At 37.8% G+C, this 21413-nt stretch overlaps 3 protein-coding genes across 6 annotated transcripts; all 3 read right to left on the bottom strand.

The window, feature by feature from the left end:
• Positions 1-1056: 1056 nt before the first annotated feature.
• On the bottom strand, positions 1057-6614 carry LOC119784342 (rho-related GTP-binding protein RhoA-C-like). Of its 3 annotated transcripts, none has more exons than XM_038286338.1 (5): positions 6457-6614; positions 5951-6108; positions 3740-3860; positions 2125-2255; positions 1057-2016 (listed from the first exon to the last, which is right to left on the bottom strand). In XM_038286338.1, exons 2-5 carry the CDS (start codon positions 6104-6106, stop codon positions 1843-1845), a joined length of 582 nt encoding a protein of 193 aa, XP_038142266.1. In that variant the 5' UTR covers positions 6107-6108; positions 6457-6614; the 3' UTR covers positions 1057-1842. The 3 variants fall into 3 exon arrangements, with proteins under 3 accessions (XP_038142266.1, XP_038142267.1, XP_038142269.1); XM_038286339.1 differs by having other exon boundaries at positions 5951-6113; positions 6465-6566; XM_038286341.1 differs by lacking the exon at positions 6457-6614 and adding an exon at positions 6206-6366.
• Positions 6615-9246: 2632 nt separating this feature from the next.
• On the bottom strand, positions 9247-15602 carry usp21 (ubiquitin specific peptidase 21). The gene is made up of 12 exons (XM_038286356.1): positions 15430-15602; positions 14749-15133; positions 14274-14330; positions 14070-14187; positions 13872-13986; positions 11876-11995; positions 11716-11780; positions 11430-11617; positions 11247-11325; positions 11043-11150; positions 9880-9994; positions 9247-9785 (listed from the first exon to the last, which is right to left on the bottom strand). Exons 2-12 carry the CDS (start codon positions 14902-14904, stop codon positions 9692-9694), a joined length of 1215 nt encoding a protein of 404 aa, XP_038142284.1. The 5' UTR covers positions 14905-15133; positions 15430-15602; the 3' UTR covers positions 9247-9691.
• A 225-nt stretch (positions 15603-15827) lies between these two features.
• arhgef3l (Rho guanine nucleotide exchange factor (GEF) 3, like) lies at positions 15828-21269 on the bottom strand. Of its 2 annotated transcripts, none has more exons than XM_038286355.1 (13): positions 20907-21269; positions 20623-20668; positions 20479-20526; positions 19928-19981; positions 19712-19819; positions 19469-19627; positions 19070-19132; positions 18890-18986; positions 18536-18612; positions 18182-18439; positions 17061-17231; positions 16772-16964; positions 15828-16239 (listed from the first exon to the last, which is right to left on the bottom strand). In XM_038286355.1, the coding sequence occupies exons 1-13, from the start codon at positions 20942-20944 to the stop codon at positions 15992-15994; spliced, it is 1560 nt and encodes a 519-aa protein (XP_038142283.1). In that variant the 5' UTR covers positions 20945-21269; the 3' UTR covers positions 15828-15991. The 2 variants fall into 2 exon arrangements, with proteins under 2 accessions (XP_038142283.1, XP_038142282.1); XM_038286354.1 differs by having other exon boundaries at positions 20479-20529; positions 20907-21245.
• Positions 21270-21413: the final 144 nt, after the last annotated feature.

The following is a 21413-nucleotide window of genomic DNA, read 5'->3' as shown; positions in this document are numbered from 1 at the left end:
CATTCAGCGATAAAAGAAAGGCAGCAAAAGACGTACAGTCTCTGGGTAGAAGTGATGTACCAGGAATTAGAACAGGGCACTTTCTCGGTTAAGATTCAAACCAAGAACCTCATGCTGAAGTGCTAAAGGCTGCATTACCATCAATAAAAAACTTCTTTAATAATAATGGACCCACAAAAAGATATTTTTAACAAAAAAACACTACATCAAGTATACACACTGCATACTTTTTTCATTAACTAGTTACTTACAACACAATACATGCAGTATATATGGATCATTACTTCTTATAGTTCTCTCTTGTAAGAACAATACGTTTTAATTTTACAGTTTCCACTGTTGCTGCTATTTAATCCAGGTGAATAGCAGAATGTCTTTAAAAAAAGAAACCACCCTTATAAACAGACGTTTAGCTTCGAGACATTTAATCACAGTGACTTGTCATTTATGGCAAATTAATATGGGTTGGTAGTATCTTACCCAATTTTGTGGGTAAGAGTAGAATAGAATAGAATAGAATAGAATAGAAAATCCCCTTAATGTCTCACGATGGGGAAATTCTGGTGTTTACAGCAGCAAAAAGATTACGGTATTAAAAAGAATTGGGCACACAAATGTGGAACTTTAAAAAGTGTATTAGAATAACATAAACGTGAAGAGTTTAAAAATGCTGTACTGTAAAGTGTTTTAACAATATAATTACTGTGCTCCTGGAGAATAAATAACCAATGTACAGCTATGGACATTTTTATAGTAAGGGATATTTGAAAATAGCAGCAACATCAGAGATGTGCAAAATGACAGCAGCATGTTATCTGACTGACTTAGGTAGAAACTGTGCAAAATCAGCATGATCAGGTATAGAAGGTATATAAAACTGGGTATAATCCTTTCTTATTTTGTTAAAACATGGCATTCAAGACATCAAGAAAGATATTTTAATTTGTGTTATTACTGGGGCATTGGATCAAAAATACGGGTAAATGTGGCAGAAGTGGTAAGTAAATTCAGACAAAAAAAAAAAAAAAAATAGTAATGGAAGAAAAAAACAGAAGGTACCACAATCAAAATTTAATTCAGGATGAAAACTGCAAAATGCCCACATATAGCACTGAAAATCAACAGGAAACATTTAACCAGTAACGATATGTTTTATTATCTTTAAATGAAAAAACTAAATGATTGAGCAATATATTTATGATATGCTGGAAGAATTTGTGACATCCTAGTGAGGGAGTACACATTATAATTAAAAGAGATGTGGAAGAATAAAACCACAAACAAAAAAATAACCAGACCTTAATGGACTGAGTAACTAAATATAAAAGATAATTCAACTCATGGCTAGACATTTGTGAATTCACGCTTAGGTTTATTAATTTGATGATTTGGTACAGAAAAAGGTCTTAAAAAATAAATGTATGCATATGTGAATCCCTTAAGATTTATTTTACTATTACCAGTTCATAATTTCACCACCCATCTGAGCTATGAGGAAGGCCAACTGGAATAAATTTGTCACAGAAAGAAAAAAGTAAGTACAGTCATACAGGGAATAACATATGGCTTAATACACACCCATTGAATAAAAATAAAACACAAAAACTACAGGGAAATATGATAGACTGGAAAATGATCAGAATCTATTTTCTTGACCCCTTTTAAATGTAAAGTGGGCGTTTAAAAATATGGTTTAATACTCTGTCATAGTACAGAGATCAGGAACAAAAGTTTGTTAGTAATCCCCTATTGGTTCTGTTACTTGCAGACTTTCCTTACAAAATCATGTCAATGAAAGCTGCATTTTAATGTGTGCTTCAGGATGGCTCTACTTTTAAAAGTTTATAAAAGTATGCAGCCCTTCTTCTTGCCATGACCGACATTTGTCAATGCTGCCCTAGTTGCCATCTCAAAGACTTGTCTGACCCCGTCTTTGCTTTTGGCTGAACATTCCTGGTAGCGGTAGGCAGCAATGCGGCGAGCCATCTCTTCTCCCTCTTCAAATTTAATTGGCTCCTGAAAACCAAAATCATACATTTGTGGCATTTAGTGGGACACATACACATCATCATTTCACACAATGTAACAAATAAATTGCTAAGCAAAACAATGGAAACACTGTACCTGTTTTATTTTGGCAAGAGCTATTCTGGTTTGCTCATCGTTACGAAGGTCCTTTTTGTTCCCAACCAGAATTATTGGAACATTAGGACAGAAGTGTCTCACTTCTGGAGTCCACTTCTCTGGAATATTTGCTACAAAATACATAAAATAAACGAGTTTTTGATCAATTATCGACATATATCACTTTCTCATATAACATGCTAAATATATCACAGTTATATTAGCCCTCTGTTGATTTGGCACCTCAACATGGTAAAGGGCTTTATTGACACTTTATTGGAGCTTAGATTCCTGGTGGGGCTACTCATGGTTAATTGATTCCTTGGCTGGGTCAGACTGGGCACAATTAAATGGGCAAATTGGCAGATCGCACAAACAGATGACCCTCCCCCAGGTTTTGGAGACTGTGGCACCATCCTGAAGCCCATTGAGCATGGCAGACAAGTATCTAGATTGGCCTAACACAACAAAAGCTGCAGGATGACCTCTCCATGAGGCACTGCCACCGCTTAAGAAGGATGTTGGGATAGGATGCCATGCAAAATGAATGCAAAGCAAGGAGGCCTTTGCATGCTAACTAATGGCAGCATAATCTGGCTTTGCACATATGAAGTGTCACCAGAGATGTTACAGCTACTGTTCATATGTGAGATTAAGCAATGCCAGCTAGATGTTTGGACTCCCTTCCTTTCACAGCTGGGACCCTAACAGTCAACTCCTGAAAGAGGGTGAAATCCCTCCTACTGCTGAATTTTCCACAGACAGATTTACTCTTTAGGAATCTCTGGCTAAGTAATGAATCTTCTCTTTGCAACTTTAGCCTGCAACTGTTGCCTGTGTGTATGAAGTAAACAGCATTTCAAATTACACTGCCTTCTTGCGTAATTGAAGGGGTGCCATCTGGAGATTCCATCATGCTCCTGGGTGACTTCAGTCTATGTTTGGGACACCTTGAGAGGTGTCTATACAGTATGCTTCAGAAAGATGTGTTGTTATTGGAGAGCTCTGACAGTTATTCCTGAAATCTGTCATGATTATAGGTTAGTAACCATAGGCCAATATGATCAATTTTGAAATGACCTGTTGGCCTACTTATACAGAGTCTTTTCAAGTCTGAGGATTCTAGAGCACTTTACACTATATTCACTCATTCATGCACATTTTCGAACACTGATTATGGCAAGCCAAACGGTAGCCACAGCTGCTATGGAGTGCACTGACAGAGGTGAGGCTGCCATACACAAGCATCATCCTGACCTCTGACCACCATCAGTAGGCAATGCAGTAAAGTGTTTTGCTCAAGGACAAAGCCAGTGAGACAGATGGAGCTAGTGTTTGAGCCAGCAACCCTCTGGTCGCAGGGTGAACTCCAGCACCCTACACCATTGTCGCACCAAAATTGTATCCTAAGACCAGGTGTTCTATATCTTGGTGCTGTAAACTAGTTATGGTGAGTGGAATCAAATGGTCCGAAGCTATGGAGAAATAATTATGGTTGAGCTCAAGGAAAATCAGGTGAAACAAGGGCCAATCCAAGCTGTTTGTTGTTTAGGCTACAAACGGTAGATCTGAGGATCTACAGATGGATGTTAGATTTATTTCTAACAAAAAATACCTAAACTGTCTGGGCTATCCACAGAGAAGCACATGAGGATTACATCAGTGTCTGGATAGGAAAGAGGCCTCAGTCTGTCGTAGTCTTCCTGACCAGCTGTGTCCCAAAGTGCTAGTTGCACCTGAGCAAAAGAACAAAAGAGAAAATATAAGCAAAAAAATCTGCAGTTTATAGGAAAGTCACAAGCTATTAATATGATATGGTGCATTTTTAATACGCTTTATTGAAAAAAGAAACAGGTTATTTACCAAACACCTGAGGTGGACTGACACTCCTGATTTTTTGAGTAAAACATTTTGTCTGTGGATGCTAAAGCTATTGGGGCGGGTGGCCCACAGCTGTTTTAATTTCATAAAAAAAAATTAGAATTAATAGTTTATTTATTATTATTATCATTTATCATTTTGAATATTTTGTTTAATCTCCCAACTTTCCTGGGCTGCTCATTGCTGACGGAGGTGATCAAACTTAACCATTAGAAGTGACAATAGAGTTGGAGATGTTACTGTGTTTCTGCCTGTGGAAAATGTTGATAAAACACCAAAATGGAAGGGTAGCACAGAGATGCTGAGAGAAAAAGAAGGCTAAAGGTGGACCATCTCAACGTACCAAAACAATATGTTTGTTTGTGGTTAAATATATTGAGGAAGAGAATGATATGCAGGAACAGGAGGCCAGAATGATTAAAGCCCCCGTGAGAAGAAGCAGACATGAGTAGAACTGGCAGAACTAATACATTAAGCATTAAAATATTTATTCAATGCATAAAGAGAATTTTCTGACTTATAATGATACTGATATGGGATAGAGAGGAATTATATTATTACTTGTTTTAAAACACAAAAAGTAATGAAAATATTACATAAATAATATTGTGTCAGTATTTCTAATCTTAGTTGGATAAAATGTCAGGTTAACCTACGCCCTATAGGAACCACATAGAATGAAGAGTTGACTTTTAATAACCAACAATCCCCCAGAGATTCATATCTACATGTAGGTTAAAGTTAGACATCACATTACTCAAGATCAGATCATATGATAAGCAGCTGGTGAGCTCAAGCGGTAAGTCACCCATCCTGCAAACAGGAAGCCTGGGTTTTTACCCCAGCTTGGGGGAATGAGCTGCCAGTTTGGGTCCTTAGGTAAGACCCTTCACACTAATGCCTGCTTTGGGGAGTGGTGGCCTAGTGGTTAGGGCATTGTGCTTGGAATCCTGAGTTCAAGACCCACTCCCACAGACTGCCAATCTGGGTGCCTAAGCAAGACTCTCAACCCCACATTGCTCCCCGTGTGCAGCACATTGGCAGCCCATTGGCAGCCCACTGCTCCCCAAGGGGATGGGTTAAATGCAGAGAGCTAATTTCGTTGCTCTGTAGTTGTGAAAGTGTAAAACAATAAAAGGTTGGGGAAAATAAAAAAAGATTAGTTACTCAGTACCCAAGTACACTTCATACTAAATCGTTTTTTACTCTTAATTTATTCTATTTAACCTTATTTTATATTTTAAAACAAGCCATCATCTGGAATGACATGTATTTCTGCATATCTTATAGTAAATCATGCTGATGATGAAAAAAATGCCTGGGACATTTTTTGGTCCAAGCCCAGCCCTGGGTGGTTTGAAGAACTATTTGGCTCTGAAAGGTCAAAAACATATCAATGTGTTGCTATACGGATTTTTATTGCTGAAGGAATTCGACAACAAGGAATTATTTTCATTCCAGTCCACAGTGATATACTCATTTGCTTCCGATTTAGAAGTAAAAATAGCACAATGTAACTTATAAAAAGAAATAAAAAATAATGCATAAAGCAACTAACGGAAAAGCAAAGGGGTTTGAACATTCGTTTTATTGCCCAAAATTCAGGTTGAAAAGTTAAGAATTTAGCAACCTAGATAAAAAAAATTAAATACAATAGTTAATGTAACTTCTGTTCTAAGAAGTTCAAATAGAAATCTGAAGTTATCAGATATTTGAGTTTGGTTTTATTTCTTTTTTTTTTTTTAGAATAAAAATGTGAAGCAACTGAATTGTATTGACCCACAACGGAATTCCTAATTGCTCATAGAATGAACCAGTTGTTATCATAACACTTCTACATTATTAGTAGCACTGCTTACCTGTTAGGAAAATATGTTTTTGTTTGCATTTTTTGTCATAGTTAAGCCAGCTGTCTGACTTCAGTCATAGTGACATCATCACTTACCTGTTTCCCATCAACTTCAATGTCTGCTACATAGTTCTCAAACACAGTAGGCACGTAGACTTCAGGGAACTGATCTTTACTGAATACAATGAGCAGACAGGTCTTCCCGCAAGCGCCATCCCCGACAATCACCAACTTCTTCCTGAGAGCCGACATCTCTGGACAACACAAACACAACTAAATTATAGCAGAGGAAAAAGCTATCCAAAGAGTTTCCTTCAATAAATGTACCGGTTTCAATGCCTTATCATTTACCCTGGTAGCCACCTGTCACAGCAGCTTTAAAACAGTTTTCAGCCTAACCCAGGATGAGCCGGCTGGCTGAACAAGTACACCACAGAAATTCTTCAGCTATGTTACCAATCCTGTTGAGTGCCTCTATGGGGAAATGCGGGCTTATCAAACTAAGCAACACTTTGCAAAAACCCTATTTAAAGTTGTCTAAACCCTGATTTTTTAAAAGTTTCTTTCTTGAATCTAAAATGTTTATCCCAACCATGTCCTACCTGTAGGAACTGAAGCAACACTCTTCCCTTTAGGTCTAGAAGATCTGTGGAGTGAGTTAACAGGATGTTTTCTTTTTCTGTTCTACCAGACAGACTGGAAAACTCAGCACGCCTCTTTGTGTAATTCTTTAGTAGGATGCCGCACCTTACGCATGTTACCAGTGTTTCTTACTTTGTCAACTGTGGTCAAACAAGAACACTTGATCTTTTAACTCTCTGGCTTCAAGTTATAATTTACTTCAAGGGGCTCAAACATCGGCTCAACTTAATACAAAAAGAAGAAGTAATCTATCTTTCACACCTAATATTTTAGTGTTAATGGATTAATTTAGTTTGATCTAAAATAGTTAATTTAAAGAGTTTTCTTAAGATGAAGCAAACCAACTTTTCACATTTCTTGAAATTGAAAAAATAAACACAATTCAATTTGTCAAATGAAAGCTCTGTGTTTACACCTCTTTGGTTCTTTTTCCTGAAAACTTGGCACAAACTCTTTAAGTAACACTTCATAATGTATATGTATTAAATAACCATGAGACATGACAACGGATTTTGATAGGAATTGCAATCTTACTCAGATCAGAGAATTTTTTTTTAGGGTTACAGAAGGCAACTGCATACCAACCGGACTAACATCTCATGAAGTGGCCCCGATTCACCATTACAGAACCATTTTATGCAACTCCAGTATGCCACATTATCACATTATTATATTATAGACGTTTGCAGATGAGGAGACATCCATGGCTCCAGCCTTCTGAAAATATTACACTTTGCTCTCATTCCATTCCCAAATCTTTGCCACGTACAGAATGAAGATAACTGTAATACAGTTACTGTATATTTGGACAGAGGAACTGTCCTAATTTGATAAACTTCACACAACACACACAGGTAATATTGGGGTGTAATAAAGTCACACCTAATCAATGAAAATTATCCTAACAATTTATTTAAACCTAAATATTTCGGGTGTGCAGGTGGGGCAGTGGTTAGCGCGCACGACCCACGTACAGAGGCCTTAGTCCTTGACGTGGGAGACCCGTTTCGGGTCCGGCCTGTGGTCCTTTCCCACATGTCTCTCTCATGCCCCCTTTCCTGTCAGCCTACTGTCGAAAAAACTAGCCCCTTTTGCCGTAAGAACTCAAAACCCCCCCACAAATATTTCCACTTCCAGTGATCTACTTTTTTAAGCTGTGTGAAATAAAACATTGAATATGTCAACAGACTTCTCAAGCATCAAAGGAACGATCATCAGTTTGATTCCTGTGGATCAGCTCAAATGAGGGGGTTTTTGATGCTTATGTCAGTAACTGCTGGAGGAATCAGGGGTCAGGGTCAGGCTGAGACTCTGACCTGCATTTTAAAATATTTCTGTTTAGCTGTAAACAATGGTGAGCAGGGTCCAGGAGTATTGTGATTTGGGTTCACATCTCTAGGTAAACTGTGGACTTGATTCTGTTCCTATGAATATAAAAATAATAATAACCACAGACATACCTTTATACCTTAACTAGACACCGTCATCTTTATTAGCCTCTCTACATTCTCTTTTTCCAGGTACAGACCCAAGTTGCATTCACATTAATCCTTGATATGGATACATACTGGACTTTATACTTTAGATGGCATATTACTTAACCTTGACAAGGCCGACTGCTGGATTAATGTTGAGAACTTTTGCTTAATTTTGTAACACAATGAAAGAAAATAAAACTAAAATGAAAACTGAATCAGAGACTGACACTTATTTAATAACAGAAAGAAAAATGTGGGATGAATGTAGACTGTCTGCTGATAAGACCAAAGAACTGCAGTTTAGAATTAACTGTATTTTACTTATTACATTATTGCAGTCAGATAAAGTGACAAAAGCCTATTCGAGCTATAAAAGAGAAACAAGTTCGAGGATTTATTTGTTGAATGTTTATTTAGCAGTACACAAATCTTAGAAAAAAAAATTTAAACAGTATAAAATCGTATAAGCATAGGTCAAAAACTAGATATTTTTGATACTTATTTGTAAATTCAAGGTAGCAACAATTTGCTAAATATTCCGGCTGGCAAGCTTAAGCTACTTGAAATGTTCTTTTTCTGTGCAAGGAGACATTTTAATCTGAATGCCAGTAGGTCCTCCTAACATTTCACAATGGAGTTCCTGCCTATTAGAACAAACAGCTTTTAATTGAAGTCTGTAGACAGTTTACATTTTACTTGAAACCTGAATCTGTGTTTGCTTAAAGTGAATAGTTGCTCTATTATCTATATCCCAGTTTGTTGCATTGCACACTGAACTATTATCCCCTCCATTGTATGTCATCATAAACTTATTGTTCAATTTATAGCATGCATCTTACAGTGCAGCTTTATGCAGCTGTTACCTTGATAATTTAATTTGTTCGTGCTTGATTCTTGTGGATTTTATCACTATTTATATAGATGAATTAGTTATTTAGACAGCATGAAAATCTATTATGATATTTTTCATTTGTCTTTAATTCAGGAATGTCACATCAACCCTGTACTATTCATTTGCTTGCCTGTTTCTTTTTTAGCTTCTTTAATGGTTTTCTAGATGAGTTCTTCCAAACTCCCTCCTCTTTTTCCACACCTGTGGCTTCTTTGCCGTGTACAGATGCTTAGCAATGAGCTCACCTTTAGCTCTGCATAGTTTTATGTTTTCACGCTTCATTCCGCTGCGCTGCATTTTCTTTTATCAACAAATTTGCATACATATATCCCAAGTAACTTTGAAAAATATATATATATTTTTTTTAAATAACTGGCCAGTTAAAGGTTCATAAGAATTTATTTACATAAATCAGCAAGGTGTACTTTTTCCTTTTATGTACAGTTCCATGTAATCAATCATGAGCTGTTTCTATATCCAACAACCTTGTTTTAATTATTATATAGTTTGGGCTCAAATAGGCAAGCATGACTGATCCTTCTGTACAAATATACAGTATATACATCATACATATAATCACTCAGTAAGTGCTTTTCCTCATATAGAAGTGCATAATATCTATTATGCTCTCAATCCGGCCTGAGATCAACCTTGTGGAGACTGTCATGGCAACAGCTGGACAAGGCCCAACGTTACATCCCTGATAAAACCAGCGTGTCTTCTGTTTGTTGTTTTTTGCGGCTGATGTTATTGGTAATAAAACTGCTGCTGCAGGTTTCTATGGTCACCAGAGGTAAGGTGGTGCTGATTGGCTGCTTCTTTGGACTATTTCCTGTGAGCAGCAGTGCTGGTGCTGCGCTGGTAGAACAGGACATAAGCCTGACTCGTCTGAAACTGGTTTTCTGTCAATTGGGTTACACTGTAGATAGAGAAAAAGGAAAACTATGTTAAACAAAGTGCATGCTGATAGGAAAAAACCTCTGATATACACATGCTCTAACATTACGGATTACCTGGAGTCATTGTAGAAGCACCATCCATTTTCATCCAAACAGCAGGCTGTGTAGTGGCCCATGTTCACAGTCCCAGCATGGTTACAAATTGCATATAAATCATACAAAACTGAGCCTGTGGAGACAAACATGGAGACTTTTCTCAGAACTAAGATTTGGCTCTGAAATATCTTAATTGACACATCTTAAATGTCCTAAGTATCATTTTAAAAGATGAAAGCAATCAGAAGCACTTCTTATAAATGTAGACATTTCAAATTTGATAAAAAAACAACAACTATGGGCTGTAGTTTGTGATATATTTCCTGTATTCTCCTTATTTATGCAAATGTGTATCACTATGTCAGAAAATTACTAGTTAAAATAGTTTTACATACTGTGTGTTTCGGTATTCCTAAATAAAGCCAACACTTTATCATAATGCACATCAATCTCAACCGAACATTTTTTGGTTTTGCTAAAAGCCCCACTCAAGTTTTGCTCAGATTTTAGAATTATTCCAGATTTGCTCATTGTGGTGATGCATTATTGCCCAATTTGAATATTACATTAAAACCATGCTATGCTATCAAAATCTGAAAGTGGTTAATTTTTTTAAATATGCAAATACACAAACTTTTTCATCATTTATTACAATCAATGCCACAATCAGCAATGTCAGTGTTACTTTTCTAAATAAACATTTTATATATATGTATATATTAGTCTATTTTATTGCATGCCTTATACACACAGTGTTTTAGATATTTTTATAATTTTATTTACCTATTCCATATTATATGTTTCATGTTGCACGATTGTACCATAAAAAATTCCTAGTTTGTGAACTCCTTCACTAACAATGGCAATAAACCTGATTCTGATTCTGATTTTCTCTTGTAAATTCAGATTCTAGTTTCCATGGTAAGCTATTGTTCAGCTAAAAGATCTGTCTGTAAATTTTTGTAGTAGTTCTTTTTAGTTGTGATGTACCATTTTTCGCTAAGATCTTGTATTTATTAGTAATAAAGAAGCTTGTAAAAGCTTTAATCTGAGCACAACCAGTTTGTGTGATTTTTTTTTGTCTTTACATCGTACTTTCTGTTAGAAATATTGCCAAGCAGCTGCAGAGGTTTAATAAATAAAACATGCACACTTAAAAATGAAAGAAAAGTCTTTGTTACCACAGTCAACAGGTCCGTAAGGTCCGAGGTCCAGGTTTTTGAGCGGAAAGGAGACATAAACTGTGCTTTTACTGATAGACCATCTGGATGTGGTAAAACGGTTCAGATCTGTCGGAAGCTGTTAAGTAGGAATGTAAAATGTAATTTTGCACAAACATGACTCCTTAGTTTCCATATCACTTCAGGCATTGTTGCCAAGGATACGGATTACAATAACCTGAGGAAACCTCTGGATGGAAAGCCGTTTGGTGCACTCTGTACGCCGGTTACATCTCTCACACATCTGGGCGGTACAGAAATCTACATTATTAGCACAGATCTGCTAAATCTAGGAGCAAAAAAATCTATAGTCAAAAACAGGGTCCTTTTCTGTCCCTTCTTTCTTACTGGTGAGTTTTCCTTGTCTAGTTTCTCCTCCTGAGAGAAGAGGTCCAGGCACTCCTGCAGAGTGACCTCCCCTCTGGAGCTTCTCTTGGGGATGGGCAGGGACAGATCACAGAACACATCAAACGTATTGGAGTAGTGCGAGCAAACCGAGCAGTGCAGCGAACTCCGCAGCTGGCCTGAGAAAATGTCTGTCAAGAACAAGGAAAGATTAAAAGACTGTTTCTGTCTGTCAGCTATTTACTCACATCAACAAACTGAAGACAAAAAGAAGGATTGAGCTCCTCACCTACTATTATACTGTCATCTCTCTCCAAGTGTCTCTTCCACATAGCATTTGCCTCTTCTGAAATTCTAAATGAGATCAGAAATGTAAAATATAAATTATATGTTCTCATGGGAGCGATCAGAGACTCGCGCATCAATTTTTTTTGCTCTGCTCTTCTTACCTAAATCGGACATATTTTTGGTCAGACTCCTTCCCTGTTCTTTTAACATAAGGCCTGCGATTGATTTCAGTGTGCAGCTTGTCCAGCAGGAACCTGAGAAACTCCTGAGCGTCCTGCTGACTAGATTTAAATCAAACAGAGAAACCTTTTTTTTTATCTAAAGGAAAACACTGCAAATCATTCTACAATCAAAGTACGACATGAATGAATCTCTATAACAACCTATTACTATATTTATATCTCTACCTACTACATTAGCAGGTTTGCTTAGCACCACAGTCCTAAAACTCATTGTTGGGTAGATATGTCTGCAAAGATCTGGATTTGTTTGCTTCCTACTTTCCATTAGGCATAACTGTTAGCAAATCAAACTTCAAATGATCTTCAATTAATTTTAAGCATCGGGAACCAAAAGGTTTTGTTCTTGGCTTTTTTTACCCCACTGTTGGCTTCCTTATAATCTTTTAAAGACGTAATCTGGGATCTCTTCCATCCAGAGGCGTAGCCAGAGCCTTTTTATAAGGGTTGCCAGGCAATAACCAATGTACACTGAGGGGTGGTTGATAGTGGATCGGCGCCAAAACCTTATGTTCAATCTATACTGTTCCAACAGGAAAATTAACAAGCAAAACATCCATATTTTCTAAATAAAGACAAACTATACTTTCCTACAACCTTTCCAAACAAATACGGTAGCTAAATATATTAAAACTTGCTTTCTAGGATAAAAGGTATAGTGAATAAAATTGTTTCAGGTTTGAGTTCTGGGGCAAACATATTTTCCACTGTCATTACCTACCTACTTTTATCAATAATTGTTCTGCATAAAATTGATATTTACAAGTAATAATATATACATAAATTGAGTATTTATTAAGTTTTTATTAAAATTGTTATCTATGATTTTACTGAAGACTCTTAGATGACTTGCAGAAACACAACTTTTTCTTTACCCCATAAGACAAAATCTAGTTCTGAAAAGAGCATGAATTCTGTATTTATCATCTTTAATGTTAGAATATTTACGTGCATAACCACATTAACCACTGTGTTTTTGTTGTCAAGTAATTGTTAATATATGAAGATTTTTAATGTTTTTAATATTCCACTTGAGTATTACTGTAGTATTACGTAAATAAATGGTAGGGGTGGCCAATAATTGGCTAAGGGTAACCATGACCACCCCTGGCCCCCCATTTAGCTCAGCAACTGCTTCCATCATTAATCAGTGCCAGTATAAAATGTCTCAAATCACAACCATCTAGTAATTTCTTTAAGTTGCAGGGGATGAAATAGAGGTTTCTCATTGGTCCTAATTAGGTTTCGCACACCATCATAACTATATTCTCCAGCCACAGTCTTGTTATTGGTTTTCATCCATAAATCAAGCCTAAAAGCTAAAATCGGTAAAACCTTTTATTGTAGGCAACTTTAAAACTCAAACCTTTATTTACATTTTGTCATCTGAACAGCTTTCTTAAGACGGAGCTAATAGCTAGGTTTTTTTTTTTTTTTTAGATGTGTACATCAGTAGCTTATCTATACTGGATCATCATTTATCTTTTACCACTTTCACTTTTACATAAAATATTTTGTCTTATATTTATTTATTATGAAAGATCTTTACTTTTTTTTACAATAAACTTATTTTTAATCTCTGCATTAATATCCATGTAAAACAAAGACTGCATGTGTATAAATTTCACAGACCTGGTTAATATTACTTTAGTGAAGGCCAGCAAGTTCAGATGTAAAAAGACCTCTGATTTAGTGGTTAAACCAGCAATTTAATAGAACTTGTGGTCTTTACATCCACTTGAAACAAAACCTTTAGTTCTTCCTGAGAAATGTTTTTTCTCTTCTCTGGTTGTAGTTTTTTCTCCTTCAGATAGCTTTTTAATTAGTTCTGAGGCTGATTAATTCCTGATTATCAATATATTTCAAGGTAAACAAACTATACTTCATTGTTGTGGAAAGAGATCATTGTTAATCTTACCTGTAACCACTGAAATAAGGCACGGCTTCTTTAAAAACACTGTAAAACTGTCGAGGATTCACAGCAGTATCTCCTTCCCTAACATCCCAAAGGCCTGTGAGCACCTGAGAGAAAGCTGAGGCAGGAAGAATAGAAACAATAAGACACCATTTTTTTTAATTCTATACGTGGAAAAATAAAAGATCATCAGAAACCTACTGTCCATGAGCTTTGCCTCTTCTTTAGAGAACTTCTCATGCTTGTAAGACTGTAGAAGGCAATAGTTGCGCAGTATTCGAGTGTGAGACAAACACTGGACCACAGCGTTCAGGAAGCACTGTTGCCCAATCAGAATGAAGAGAAATATGAGCGTGTTGGAGTCTAAATTAAGGTTTTCTCTTATTCCATCTCGTTTGCACTTACTGTATTCCCAATGTTTCTAAGGCCAACTCTTCCACTTCCTACAGCAAGCGGTTCTTTCTATGAATAAGAAAGTAAGAGAAATTTATCCAGAGGTATTGCTCCTGTAGAGTACCTGCTCTGCCCCGTGTCCTACTGTTTGACCCCTGGCTGTGCTCCATGTGACTGTCTGCCTTGACCCTGCTATGTTGACCTATGTGTAACTTTGGCAGGACAGATTTAGCCTTCTTATGTCATTAGCATAACAAGCAAGGCTAAAAGCGGGTCAGTACGAGGCCTTTATCCTCTTAGAGAGTGCAAGGAGTGCTGACAGGTGCGTAAGCATGTGCACATTGATTAGTACTGTACCCTATTGCCTTCAAATTATCATTTTTTTCCTCTAATAACAGCTTAAAACCTCAATACAATATAGATCTAAATGAGTAATGTGCTCATAGCTAGTAAAAAAGTAAAAGTTTGATAAAGTTGTTGTTCACACCTCATTGTCGGCTACCAGCAGCAGACCCATCAGGGACGTATAGAGGACAGACTGGGAGATGTCTGCTGTCTCTTTCTGTAGACCCTTCTGAGAAGCCAGAGTTCGACAAAGGGCCTCGCAGGAGCCCTCAACGTTGATGTCACTGGAACCAGACATCCTGTTTTACCAATCAATCTCTGCCTTAGGAACCAAACCGAAGATGTCCCAAGATATATATATACTTTTATATCAAACCCCAAGTATTCCTTTTTCGACTTCTTTTAATGTCCTCCACGTTTCTGATGAAAGATCAGCAAGATGTAGAGGGGCTGTGCCTCTTTTCAGGTAAAGGAGCTCTGCGGATCCCCTGCCTTTCCTTTAGAATGGCAGAGAAAATCATTTACAGCTGCAGAGAAAAGCAGAGCAAACTTCAATCCACTTTTGTAAATCCCCTACTAGTGCAGTTTTGCACACAAGACGAATGATGTCACAAAAATTAGAGACTATTTTAGAAGAACTGAAACCAAGAATCACAGATTTAGCTGATTCACAATGTTAAACTTCCGTAAAAACGCTTTTTGATTTGAAACTCCACCACTTTCTAACATCCAATGAATGAGAACTACTTTATGCAGATAAAAGTAACCTTAACAAACCTTTACAAATATAACAAATAGGAAATAAAGAGCCGTGTGGACTCACCTGATCAGTTGGGTCTCCCTATCTTTGAACAAAGCGTCCTCAGCAAACTGTTCCCATCATCTGCTGAGCTGTTAAAAATGCATAAGGGGACGTGTACAGTTTCACTGTGTGCTTGTGAGATAGAACTGATAGGCTACCCTCTCTGCCCTGTCCTGCTGCTGGTGTCATAGAGAGAGGAGCCAAAGAGAGTGAAAAAACAGACACAGGGAGGGAGGATAATCAGCTCTAATCTTTTCGCTGTAGATGGTGTTGGCTATACATAGACGTGGCGTTGTGCGTGTGTTCCCTCTCCACCCATGAGTGCCTTGACAAGCTTTTTACTGTCAGTTTTTATTAAAATATAGCCGCATGAACATTTTCTTGCCATCTTACATTTACATTCAATAACAGTAACACTGTTCACAGTCAGCACTTTTATTAAAAATAAAAAAATAAAAAAATGTTTTGCAATTCCCAGCAGTCTTTCATCAGAACTGTTCATAAAAAGGTCCATTTGGTGTCTTTCCTTCTCCAGAGACCCATCTTGACCCCCAAAAGAGCAACGGAGTGATCAGTTCTCCAGTCAGCGACTGGTGTGGTCTGTCATGTCTGTGTCCGAGCTGAGGCTGAGATCGGCTATGTGACACAGGCCGGGATCAGGGTGGAGGGAGAGCGGCGACTGGCTGGTGTGAGCACTCCTGTCCCGTGACTGTACGATGGCCTGGCGCAGGCAGGTGATCCACTGCTGCTTGCTGAAGGAGTCGTTGGCCTGCAGGCAGTAAGGGTTGACTTTGGAGCGCCCTCTGCTGCTCACACGGAAGCAGTTCTTCACTAGAAGGTGACAGAAAGAGGAAGGAAGGAAATGGAGTGAAAACAGTTGTAGGTTTCAGTTCAGAGCCGTATAACTGCTGCTTTCACATTAGGGTCTGCTTGTAACCGTCTTTTTTGTAACCATCATTAAAAACTGAAAATCTCAGTCAAAACAAGATGAAACAAATTTTCCTCTGTGAATAACTTAACATAAAATGCAATCAGTTTAGTAAACTTTAGTTGTAATTTCTTTCTTTATAAATACAAAAATGTGAAGAAAGCAGTTCGAAATTGGGTTCAAAAAATCATGATTAAAAACTTAAATATTTATGTTCAGAACTGTCTTAAATGTGGATGTTTTCTTTAGATTTTTATTTTTAGCTGTATTTATTCAAAGTAATTGCTCTTTGCTGTATCTAAGTTTCCCTTTCTCCATTTGTGTCCACATTTTTCCTAGGTTTAGAGATCATGCTTTTATACCGTATCTTATTACTATTACAGTTTAACAGTTTAACTTTTTCCTTCTATTATTTTCTTTGCTAAAGCAGAATACCTTTATCATTTCCTCCTGTGAACGCTCCCCTGAAGGTTCCTCCCCCTCCAGTCTCACTGTCTGGAATCTCCTCTAAGTTTATCAAGGTGTTGGGCAGAGGCTGCCGGTACACGTTAAACATTTGCCCGCCGTCTCTGTCCTCCCCTGGTCTGGTCAGCACCAAAGCCAGCTCAAACAGAAACACATGCAGCTTCTGTTGCACGGCAGAGAGAAGCAGGATGTAGATGTTATAGAATATTAAAATGGAGGGCAACCTTAAGAATAAAGATGCTTCATAGTCTGTTCCTACCTGTCCTTTGTTGGTCTTAAGCTCTCCATGGCAGTAGAGGAAGCGGGACTGGTGGATCTCCGGTATTCTCTGACTCTCTTCAACATAGATTAATCCTCGCCTGTAGAACTGGCACTCTGCTTCCCCCGTCTTCTTGTTCACCTCGGCAACAATGCTCTGGATCAGTTCCAGCTGAGGAGAACAGAGCAGTGTTCATGTTTTACTGGAAGCATTGCTTTCATATGCAGAATCAGGTAAATTTTGTTATATAAAAACAAAATGTAAAAGAAAGCCTTAAGCCTCCCCAAAGCAAATAGGTGATCATCTAGCGTGTATACCTGTAATTTAATTATATTCTTACAGTGAATTTCAATTTACTCACCAAGACATTACTTTCAAGTTTCTAGTCAGGACACAAAGGATTATTATTTATCTATTGATCAATTAAATTAATAGATTATATTAGATACATAGGAGTCTATTTCTCCTTGTGCATGATCTGTTTAAAAGTTGCTGTTTGCATCGCTCATACAAACTTACTGTCCAAAAGAATATTTGCAATTTTTTTTACAATGTCAGACTCACCACTGGTAAGTGAAAAAGAGGACAAGCACATGGGACAGCCTTATGTAAACATTACCAGAATGATTGACAATTAGGAGGACCACTTATTTTGATGATTCGCCCGGAAATACAACATCCTTCAATATATCTTTAAGTCACTGCTGATTAAAAAAAACACTTTAATCTCAAATTCCAGAGCATTATTTCTCGATTTTAAATGAAAGCCATTTCATTTAGTGGCTCTTTGGAGGAAGTCAAACATTAGTACGGTAAATAAGTCATTTATTCTTGATTGGACTACAAAAAAAAAGCTCTATGAAGTAGATTTTTTTTCGATAATTTTTCATCCCAAATGTATTTTTTTCCCCTGTGAATTCAGAGTTGAGTGAAATGAGTTTTAGATGAAAACAAATGATGGAAAAAGTTTAAAAACCAAACTGGATGCTAATGGGTATATTCACTGAATACAGTGCATCTGAACAGATCTCTACCCAGGAGTCAGGATTTCCTGAATCCAGCCGGGTTCAGCACATTAACCTGTCTGTCCAGATAAATACGCTCGGGGCAAAGCAACTCACAGCATCAGGTAATGAGTCCTCGTCTGGGTGATCTGGAGGCGTGCACTTCTGTATCTCCTTCAACAGCAGTGGGTATTTAACCAGCCGGCTTCGAGGTAGGTCCAGAAAGTTCCACAAATCCAATTTCCTACTAAAGGAAGACTCCTGACACAGGCGCAGGAAGTGTTCGACTCTTTTCTGCTGCTTCTTGTGGTCCAGCAAAGCTTTGGCTCCCACCTGATTGCAGCAGTAGGTGACATAGGCCTCCAGGCAAGGGAACTGCAAAGGGGAAGTATAAGAAAGTGAGATAAGAAAGTGCTCAGAATGCCTCTGTCGTGCTCTTGCAGCCATGTCAGCTGAATGGAAAACACTAACCCAGTTTAACAGAGTTGGCCCCACTTCTCCGACCGTCTTCTCTGAGCCCCGCAGTCGCTCTAGACGAGCCAGAAGATCTAGTATGAAATAAAAATGCATACTCATTATACTGGAGAAGGGACAAAATCCTGAAACTACAAACAAGAATTTCATCTGCTATTAGTGGTAATCCTAAATCCATTATTATACTGTAAGAAATGGCACAAAAAAAAGAAACTATATATATATCAATAAAACACGTTTGGCTCTTCCTGTTTACTTGGAACCAAAGACTTAACTTCATGTCAATACTCAGGAAATGAGGTGTTCTGAAATATGATTAGACACTGAGATAAAGCCGTTCATATCATTTACCTTCATGCAGCGGAATGAGGGAATCTAAAGTCCCAAAGATTTGTCCAAGCTCACTTTCTGTCATTATGTCCAATTTCAACATGGGCTCATAGTAAACCTGAAAGCATAAAAAGTCAAGGAACACTTTGAGCAAATATTCTTAGATATTAAAATCCCAGAGTATCCTGTGACAACAAGTACCTTCTTGACCAAACTGAGGTCCTCTATAAGTTGCCTCTCTCCCTGAGTCAGCTCATAGATCACCTGCAGAGGAGTCCAAGACATTACACACAGCAGCTTTAGACATGTCAGTGGAAATAAATGATAGTTTCCGCACAATGCTGCATGGGATGTAAACTAAGCGGAAACCCAGCATGAGCTCTCACAGCTGATTGTTAAATAACGGAAGTTGAGCCTCTAATGCCAGCTCATATCCTCTTTCCTATAACCATGCTGATCAACTTCAGAGAAACAGAGTACAAGCTAGTCATCTCGCCCATACTGCAACCACAGCTTTACAGCTTGTCCACATTAACCCCACCTCCCAAACAAAGTGAAAAAAAAAAATAATGCCAAAGGTTCTTGTATTAAGATCCAGACCTCTTGGCGTTTGATTTCCTTTGCAGTAAGGTCATGGCTCTCCACGGTGTCGCTCCAACACTGGCTGTTGCGTCTACGTGGAAAGGATGAGGCCTTAGTGCGACTACGCAGGGGGGCAGGGGGCAAAGGTCGAGCATCTGTGCGAAAGCTGATGGATCGCTGTAAAGAGATGAGACATTGAGCACATGCATGCAAAATAAGGCTGAGGTGGTCGTTCTGGGGTACAAAAAGAGGTTTTGTTACCGAAATAGACTGCCCTATGCGTTTCAGAGCAGGAGTTTTCACTGGTGTGATGACACCTGTCAGGCTGTTGGACTTTGCCACAGGTTTGACCCTTTTGTTACTGGGCTCCTGAAACAGATCAATGCTAAACTTTATAGTACTTATATTTAAAAAAAACTCCAAAAAGTTTCAAGAAGTGTGTAAGTTTAGAAAAGAAAAAAAAAAATCCTAACAAACCTCTGAATCCTTGTGATCAGACATTATTTCCCCCTCCTCATCTTCCTCATCATCCTGACGGCCAGAAAAAAAAAGTAAAGGTGAACTCAACATGAAAGAAAGGCGTTAAAGGGTGCTGAAATGTTGCATGGTGCACATCTCTCATTTCCTGTGCAAGGTTTTCAAAGAGGAAGAAAGCTGAAACTGTGCCTCTGTAGTGAAGCACAACATGTCTGCCTGTTTTCCCCCCCACTAACCACAGCTGCTGCAAATTCAATGTGGCAACAATGAAATAAACGCTAAAAAAAAACAAAAATATTGCACAAACATAATGTATATGGAACTAAAAAAATGCCAATTAACATTTAAAAAAATCACAGCTGATTTAATTTATCAAGATCTTTGAAGAAAGAAAGAAAGAATCCTAAAATCCGAGTTCTCAGATAATGTTCACCTCTTTTCACAGTTTTGCACTCAGCACTGTGGTCACAAAGGTAAGGTTGACAAACTTCCGCCAGTTACTGAGAAAGGCAGAGATATGACAGTGTGCCGCTTTTCAGATTATTACTCACCTCCATAATTCTGATGACAGGTTCAGTTATCGGATCTTGTTTTCTCTTCTTCTAAAGGTAGAAAAAAGTTTTGCCAAAAAATCAGATCTTTTGAATTCAGGCCTTTGATAAATAAGGGATAAAATAGCTTTAAGGGTTGCTCACCCCAGCATGGTCATAGAGGACAGAGAGTGTATCTCCTGACACAGACCTATAAAGGACCACAAATCATTAATTTTAATGTCGTCCAGATGTTTCAGCTTTTTACCGAATCATTTCAGCTGTAGGTTGGGTAGTTGTGCATTAGAGCATGGAATTACAGTGAAGTGAATGAAAAAGTTTTGTCATTATCTACCCTTTAGTTTACAACCTTTAATTTCAATCACAACGTTAGAATTATCATTTAATACAAGAAAACATTTAAAAGCAAGTTTCCAAAGCTACTGTACCAGGAAGTCCTCATTTCACCAGTCTCCTCCACTTCCATCGTCTTCCTTCTTTCATTGCATCCTCACAGAAATGAATGGCTCTGCTCTCAAAATGAGCAATAATCCAGTTGTAGAGGTCTCCTCTGCCCTCAAAGGACAGCGAGCAGTTTGCTACGAGCTCGTTTTCGTTGTGTACTCCTTCATCACTTTCTTCCTCATCTCACAGCAGACCACATCCTCTACGGTTGCGCATAATCACGTATCCGCTCTTCTCAGGGAGGAGTGTTCAAAACTTGACTTTAATCTTCTCTGTACAATCTTTGGATCGTCTAATATTGAAAATAAGTTGAAAACTTATTTTTAGATATTAAACAGCACATTAAAAAAACAAATTGAAATCGAAACAGGAATAAAGATTCAGTTACACCAGAGATGTCTCAATTACATTCAAAATTAAGGAAAATTATTAATAAGTTTAATCAGTTGAGGGATTTTCCATACTGAACGTAGAGGTTGATGATAAGCTGA

This window comes from Cyprinodon tularosa, unplaced genomic scaffold (assembly GCF_016077235.1).
Source record: "Cyprinodon tularosa strain WSP-4 unplaced genomic scaffold, ASM1607723v1 ctg223, whole genome shotgun sequence".
NCBI classification, from domain to species: Eukaryota; Metazoa; Chordata; class Actinopteri; order Cyprinodontiformes; family Cyprinodontidae; genus Cyprinodon; species Cyprinodon tularosa.
This window is presented reverse-complemented; position numbering and strand designations above follow the sequence as displayed.

Bases quoted from the DNA above. Each gene is read 5' to 3' on its own strand.
- LOC119784342 (XM_038286338.1), bottom strand. From the start codon at position 6,106: ATGTCGGCTCTCAGGAAGAAGTTGGTGATTGTCGGGGATGGCGCTTGC. The intron at 3,861-5,950 runs GTAAGTGATGAT...TCTTTTGCTCAG, and splicing joins TTGAAGTTGATGGGAAACAG to GTGCAACTAGCACTTTGGGA. The intron at 2,017-2,124 runs GTACAGTGTTTC...TTTGGTTTTCAG, and splicing joins CTCTTGCCAAAATAAAACAG to GAGCCAATTAAATTTGAAGA.
- usp21 (XM_038286356.1), bottom strand. From the start codon at position 14,904: ATGTCTGGTTCCAGTGACATCAACGTTGAGGGCTCCTGCGAGGCCCTT. The intron at 13,987-14,069 runs GTAGGTTTCTGA...TTCCTGCCTCAG, and splicing joins AGAGGCAAAGCTCATGGACA to CTTTCTCTCAGGTGCTCACA. The intron at 11,618-11,715 runs GTGAGGAGCTCA...TGTTCTTGACAG, and splicing joins AGATGACAGTATAATAGTAG to ACATTTTCTCAGGCCAGCTG.
- arhgef3l (XM_038286354.1), bottom strand. From the start codon at position 20,944: ATGGAAGTGGAGGAGACTGGTGAAATGAGGACTTCCTG. The intron at 19,982-20,478 runs GTGAGTAATAAT...TCTGGCCGTCAG, and splicing joins CTGTCATCAGAATTATGGAG to GATGATGAGGAAGATGAGGA. The intron at 18,613-18,889 runs GTAAATGATATG...ATTTCATACTAG, and splicing joins CCTCATTCCGCTGCATGAAG to ATCTTCTGGCTCGTCTAGAG.